At 51.3% G+C, this 6,638-nt stretch overlaps 2 protein-coding genes across 5 annotated transcripts in view; both read right to left on the bottom strand.

The window, feature by feature from the left end:
• AIF1L (allograft inflammatory factor 1 like) overlaps positions 1 to 521 on the bottom strand; it is a 16,734-nt gene extending 16,213 nt beyond the window's left edge. For 2 of the 4 annotated variants that reach the window (XM_066610742.1, XM_066610741.1), the window contains exons 1-2: positions 330 to 521; positions 141 to 202 (exon numbers count right to left, since the gene is read on the bottom strand). In XM_066610742.1, the coding sequence (XP_066466839.1) occupies positions 141 to 202; positions 330 to 360 (93 nt within the window). In that variant the 5' untranslated portion in view covers positions 361 to 521. Of the gene's footprint in view, positions 1 to 140; positions 205 to 329 lie in introns of those variants that run through there. The other 2 variants (XM_066610744.1, XM_066610745.1) reach the window with 2 other exon arrangements.
• A 3,198-nt stretch (positions 522 to 3,719) lies between these two features.
• The window catches only part of LAMC3 (laminin subunit gamma 3), a 36,022-nt gene continuing 33,103 nt past the window's right edge, over positions 3,720 to 6,638 (bottom strand). Inside the window, exons 26-28 of the mRNA XM_066610863.1 lie at positions 5,992 to 6,141; positions 5,440 to 5,539; positions 3,720 to 3,970 (exon numbers count right to left, since the gene is read on the bottom strand). Of these exons, the coding sequence (XP_066466960.1) occupies positions 3,720 to 3,970; positions 5,440 to 5,539; positions 5,992 to 6,141 (501 nt within the window). The remainder of the gene's footprint in view (positions 3,971 to 5,439; positions 5,540 to 5,991; positions 6,142 to 6,638) is intronic.

Genomic DNA, 6,638 nt, shown 5'->3' with positions numbered 1-6,638 from the left:
CCCAGGGCAGAGAGGCAGAATGGGAGACCTGTTGGATAGCCGCCTGACACATCCCCATTCCTTAAAGCGCAAAAGTGGGCTGCCACTTTGGAGTTCATGGATGGGAAGGGACTAAACTAAGAATGGGGGGGGTCACCCACCTTATTGATCTCCTCCAGTCTGCCTTCTTGCTTGGCCTTCAGCAGTCTGTAGGCTTTGCCCCCTAAGCGGGCCACAGAAGAAAAGACGGGCAAACATGAGCATGAGTGGTGCTCTGGCTCTCCAACCCGTGTGCCCAGAAGCCGTTCCCTCCTACCTGCCCCATGGCTCGCCTCCCAGCCCACACCTACCTTGATGTGTGTTTTTGAGCATCAGAGCCATGCTGGGGGTCACCCCGGAGACCCTGGAAGCGGGGGCTTCTCTGATCTTCGCTGATCCCGAGAGCTTCTCCTCGTCTTAATGTGGAGCTTGGCGAGAGGCACTTGTGTGCGCCGAGGCCAGCGCACCAGCCCAGCCTCCCCGTCAACGAAACTATTCATGAGCCGTGGGTTCCCCAGTGACAGCCTCACACTTCCCTCTGCTGGAGGAGATGGACTTATACAACCCCACAGCCAGGCCTCAACCTGTTGGAAGCTCTGGCCGGGGTTTAACTCTTTCCGCCTGGAGGCTCCGAAGCTGCACATGGGCACCCCGGTGGTTTTGTCTGGCGACACACTGATGTTCAGAGTGGGGGAGGGGAGCAAAAAAGCCACAAGCCACAATCCGAGCCCAGAAACAGCCCCCATAACGCACGGCCCGTCCCTGTGCTTCAAACAGCCTGGGAAGCCTTGCACGGCTTGGAGGGGACACTCTACTGAAGGCTGCCAATCAAGGTGGCAGCAGAGGTACAGGACCAGGGGAAAAAGTTGGCAACCCAAGTTTTTTTTGGGGGGGGGATGGGAAAACATTGGTGGATGGGTGGTCCAAAACATCGGATGGGTGGTCCAAAAAATTAGGACCACATCCCTCCATTGGAATGGTCTAGAATTCCACCACCTCCTTCTGTTCAGTGCAGTGTTTGGGTCCGGAATCTCAGAATACGGCAACGTGAAATCGGCTTCCTCCTCGTGAGACAAACCGGTGGGCCAGCCAGCCTAGTAGTCTCAGCGCTGACCGGCAGTGACTCTTAAGGGTCTTCAGACAGAGGTGTTTCCCAGCCCTACTTGGAGATGGCGTCAGGGATTGAACTGGCCCCTGCCCCTCTGTGTGTTCTACCCCTCTGCCCCTCCCTAACTGGGAGAGGGCAAGCTGCTTTTTACCTGTGGAACTCCTTGGCACTGGAAACATATCAACCATTGCATGCGAGCATTTTCCGCTTGTGTTTTTACAAGCTCCTAGCTGGCGCTGGTCTACATTGGCCGGCAATAAAGAAGTGGGCATGATGATCTGGGATTTAACGTCCTTACGTGGGTATTTTTTCTGGTTGCTTCTCCTACTCTGAGAGCTGGAAAGGGGTTGAAAAACAAAGGAAGCAAGTGAGCAGAAAACTTTCTCCTCCTTCCGCTTTCTCTGTTAAGTGCCACAGGGACGGCCCATCCATGAGGCCAACTGAGACCATCATCTCAGGCGGTAGGTAGGCGGGGGAGGGGCGGCACACAGTCATGGCCACCCCATCTCCTCTTCCAACCTGGTTTGGAGAAGAAGGAGGGGGATGGAGCAGAAGACCAAGTGAGAAGGGAGGAAAAGAGTGGGATAAAGCCTTGGAGATGCTAGTTACTTGTTCTGTTTTGCTTCCCTTCCTTTCCCAGTTCAGGGAGTGGGCCAGCATGGGTTGCCCCCATTCTTGGTGCCAGGAGGTTCTGGGCTGGCCTGGTCTGCTGTTGAGAGGTAATTTGTAAGCTCCTAGGGGCAGAGACCTGTTGGTTTTGCTGTTGGTACTTGATAAATGAGAGAGAGATTCTAAGCACTCAGTCTTTTGTTTTTCAATCTCTCTCCTTCAGCTCTGGACATAGATTGAAAGAAATTTGTAAAAGAACATGCAAAAGAAACAAGACCAGTTGGGGTGAGGCAGTTTCCGTGTGGCCCCCACCCAGCTCAGCTAAGCCAAGGCTCTGAATCATCCTGTTGGAAGTCCCAAGTCACTCATGATTCAGGAGTGACCTTGCCTGCCTGGCCTCTTAGTCAGGAGTCGGGGCAGCTTCTCTACCATAAGAACATAAGAACAGCCCCACTGGATCAGGCCACAGGCCCATCTAGTCCAGCTTCCTGTATCTCACAGCGGCTCACCAAACGCCCCAGGGAGCATAAGAACATAAGAGCAGCCCCACTGGATCAGGCCACAGGCCCATCTAGTCCAGCTTCCTGTATCTCACAGCGGCCCACCAAATGCTCCAGGGAGCACACCAGATAACAAGAGACCTGCAAGGCCTCCTGGGAATTGTAGTTAAGAACATAAGAACAGCCCCACTGGATCAGGCCAGAGGCCCACCTAGTCCAGCTTCCTGGATCTCACAGCGGCCCACCAAATGCCCCAGGGAGCATAAGAACATAAGAGCAGCCCCACTGGATCAGGCCATAGGCCCATCTAGTCCAGCTTCCTGGATCTCACAGCAGCCCACCAAATGCCAAGAAACAAGTGAAGAAGAAGAAGGGTGAGGCAACCCCCTCCCCACTGCTGAACGCTGAGGTCTTGTTGTCCTCAGCAACGTTCAACAAGTTGAGGGACACCAGCGTGGACGAGGAAGCAACAGGTGTTGGAGATGTTGATGAGTGATGGGTGACTTGCTCTCACCCAGCCCCATAGACCAGCGGCTCTCATACATTTTGCACCGGGACCTACTTTTTAGAATGAGAATCTGTCAGGACCCACCCGAAGTGATGTCATGACAACAAGTGACATCATCGAGCAGGAACATTTTTCACAATCCTGACTGTATTGCACCTGTAAAGGGGACAGACGGGCTATGAACTTTTCAATGAGCCTCACATATTTCAGAGATTCCGACAACCTGCCCTATACAGCAATCCCTTGCGCTTTTGTCTGGTTAGAGACCAGAGCACGGATGAAAATTAAAACGAGATGAATGTCAAAGCGTGGCCAAGTTTTTATTTTGGCCAGCAAAAAAAACCCCCAAAAAACAAAAACAGCTTATTTAGTAACATGCAAATATGTGCCAAACCTAAATAAACAGAAAGAAAAAAACAAGGACATCATCTCACACCAAAGCGCGTAGAAGAAATTCTGAAATGGGATGACCACTGAAAATGGTTGAAAGAGCAAAGTGAGGCGACTCAAGCGGCTGAAAGTCAAGGAGTTGCTTTATTGCGGTTTGCCGGGTCGGAAGCAATGGAAATTGGAGATTTCTAAGACGAGGCTTAGAAGACGCCAACCCTTGACAATGCGCAGGAAATGAATATGGCTTCCTGAGAAATCAACTGGCTTTTTTTTTTTCTTAACCTTACAAAATAAACTGGTTTTTTGTTTTTGTTTTAAAGTTCCTAGTCCTCTTGGTTGCAGGCATGCTTCAAAGTGCAGGGCAAAGGCCTGGCGAATGGGTGACCCTCGTTGAAGAGCTTCCGTGTTTTCACCGCTACTGTCTGTGCCAAGCCGTGGTGGTTGATTATCGTGATCTGCCCGCTGAACTCCTGCTGTTGCCTGCTCTGGGAACAAGAGCAGACAGGGCTTCTGTCCACCTGCTGTACGCTTGCGACGACAGTCCTGCGGGCAGCCAGAGGTTGGGCGCCCTCTTTGGGAGTCCTGCTCACTTCCAGCTTGAACAGTCTTTGGGCAAACTCCGGAGAATGGCTTCCAGGTTCTCCTTGTCGCTTCGGATCTCCTCCAGGTCCTGTTCGAAGGCCTCGATCCGCTGCCGCTGCTGTTCAGATTCCTGCTGCAGGGAGCTCAGCTTCTGCCCCAGCGCTCCGGATCCGGCTAGGCGCACCCGCAAACGTGCCAGCTGGGACTGGCTGGCGTTGAGCAGAGCTTCCGCCTGGGCAGGGCGGTCGAGGTCGCCTGGAAAGGAGAGAGCAAAAATGGGGGGGGGCGTCCTGCTTGATGAAGGGCTGCTGCTGAGAACAGCGTCCAAGCCCTTCACAACAGTACTGCTTAGACAGTGGAACTCCCACCCACAAGAATCTCACTGGCTCCCTCATTGCTGGGTGTTAGACCCACAAGTCAAATTTTAATAGTTTCAGACGGTGACGGATAATCCCCCCCAAAACCTGTCATTGTGTTTTTATTTGTTCCAGTGTTTGTGTTTAATTGCCACGTTTTCGTTCTTATTTATTTTCACATTTGTACACTGCCCTTCCTCTGGAGAAGGGGCAGGATCCACAGTTGCACCCTCTCCTTTTGCCTGTACAACAACTCTGCGAGGTAGGTTCCACTGAGAGCCAGAGAGGCTCTCAAGGTCACCCAGCAAATGTTGTTGCTGAAGGAGGCCTAAAAAAATCCAAAGCTCTAACCACTACACCACACTGCTTCTCTGGTTTGGATTGCTGCTCATCCACTTTCTGGAACACCACCCCTCCTAATGCCTGCCTCTTCTTGAAGATCCCCCAGAGGATCACAAATAAGCCTGGTGAGCTTGTATGGTCCCTCTACTAAATCCACCCCCACCCCCTAAGTGTCTATCCTTCCTCCTGGCTGTTCTTCAGTATGAAAGCAGAGCTCCGCCTAGTTCCCTACTGAGTTTTCCAAAAAGCCTGAGTCACAGCTGGGCTCTTTTTCCCGGACTCTCCACCCAGCTGACACCATCTTATGGCAGCACTTTGTGCTTTGGGGAAGGTCCCGAGCCAAATAGATCTAAGCTCATTCTAATGTTAAATCGCAGACACTTAGTAAGCCTACAAGGAAACAATGCATAGACGACCTTTACAAAGTCAACAGTTAACCAAAACCACTTGTTTTAGTGACTGTGAAATGATTTAGTAAAAATATTCCTTTCTTACCTGAGCGCAGAGCCCCTTAGGTGCAGAGCCCACCTGGTTTAAAGCTGGCCCTGCCTGACTGCTATACTTGCAGCTTTAGGGGAGCAAGCTTAGAGTAGCCAAATGTGTCTCTGCCTTCCACATCAGCATCCCTTGCAGAAATGTAGCCGTGGTGGTGGGGTGTGTTGTGTGTGTGTGTGATTTATACTAGTGGTTCTCAAACATTTTGCACCAGGACCCACTGTCGGAACCTGTCAGGACCCACTGGAAGTGATGTCATGACCGGAAGTGACATCATCAAGCAGGACAAATTTTCACAATCCTAGGCTGCAATCCTACCCACACTTAACCAGGAGTAAGTCCCATTGACTATCATTGTGAAAAGTATAAAGGGCTGGTAAATAAATAGGGATTGAAAAAGTCTGCCCTCCTGTGGACATGAGTGGAAGTGCAGAAGGGCAGCCAATTAAACTGGGTTAACAGAGCCATGGAGAAGACCTCTGGCTCCCGGTCAATGGATCAGGCCAGTTCAGACCTGAATGGTTCACTCACCGAGATCAGTTAGAAGCTTGTTCAGAGCTGCGATGTCCATCTCTAAGGAGCTCTGGGCATCCCGGAGGCTCTGGTTGAGCTCCTTCATCTCCATCCCAACCTTCAGGGAAAGACACCAAAAACAGTCACATGACCTGAAGCTTCACTCCACCTAGACACTTGGAAGGACCTCTTTTGAGGGACAACCCCAAATGTCTGCACCGGACAGCATCTTGAAATTCTCCCCAAGGGGATGGCGACGGGACGGGGAACGGAGAAGCCTGCCCTCTGGGGCACCAGAGGGAACCAACCTCTGGTTCGTCTTGTGGGAACCAACCCATACATAGGCGTTAAGAGTTGCCCCATCTGAAATGGGCTGAAAGGAATCAGACACAAATCAGGATTTGCCAATGGACACAGGGAAAGAGGAGATGCATCCAAGATTGTGATCCTATGCACACTTCCCTGGGAGTAAATCCCATTGAGCTCAGTGGGATTTCCTTTTGAATTGGACTGCCTAGATCTGTGCTGTGAAAGAAGGGTTTTGTCCCATGAATTGCAAGGATCACTGACCTGGCCAGGCCCTTCCAGCTTGCTGGTGAGTTCTTTGGACCCCTGCTCCTGTCTGGAGAGTTCTGCCACGGTCAGATCTATCTGTGCCTTCAGCTGCCGGCGGTTGTGTTTTTTTACCTGCTTGGCATCTCTGAGCATGACCTGGGCTTTCTGCATCAAGGGAGATTGAAAAAAAAAACAAACTCAGGTTAAAGCCATTCTGGGACCTGAGAGGGAATGTGATGGAGGCTGCAAACTTTCCTGAGAGTAAGCCCCATTGAACAAAACAGGATGTACTTCTGAGCAGACCTGGTTCGGATTGTGCCCAAAGACGTATAGAGGTGGACAGAGTGGATAGAGGGAAGTTCTTTTCCCTTCCACAAAACACCAGGGGACGGCCACTAAAATCGACTGGTGTGGAGAGTGAGAACAGACAAAAGAACGTATGTCTTGACCCAGCGTGTCATGAAACTGTGGAACTCCTTGCCACTGGGTGTGGTGATGGCATCTGAAGGCCCTGATGCCTTGAAAAGGGGATTGGACAGATTGACGGAGGAAAAGCCCAGCCATGATATGCAACCTTCTGGTTTTAGAAGTCAGCTATACCTGAATACCTGATACAAGGAAGTGGCAATAGGATAACGGGGGCCAAGTATATGGTGCCAATT

The sequence above is a fragment of the Tiliqua scincoides genome, chromosome 16 (genome assembly GCF_035046505.1).
Source record: "Tiliqua scincoides isolate rTilSci1 chromosome 16, rTilSci1.hap2, whole genome shotgun sequence".
Taxonomy (NCBI): Eukaryota; Metazoa; Chordata; class Lepidosauria; order Squamata; family Scincidae; genus Tiliqua; species Tiliqua scincoides.
The sequence above is the reverse complement of the archived record's forward strand: the minus strand, read 5'-3'. Positions and strand labels throughout refer to the sequence as shown.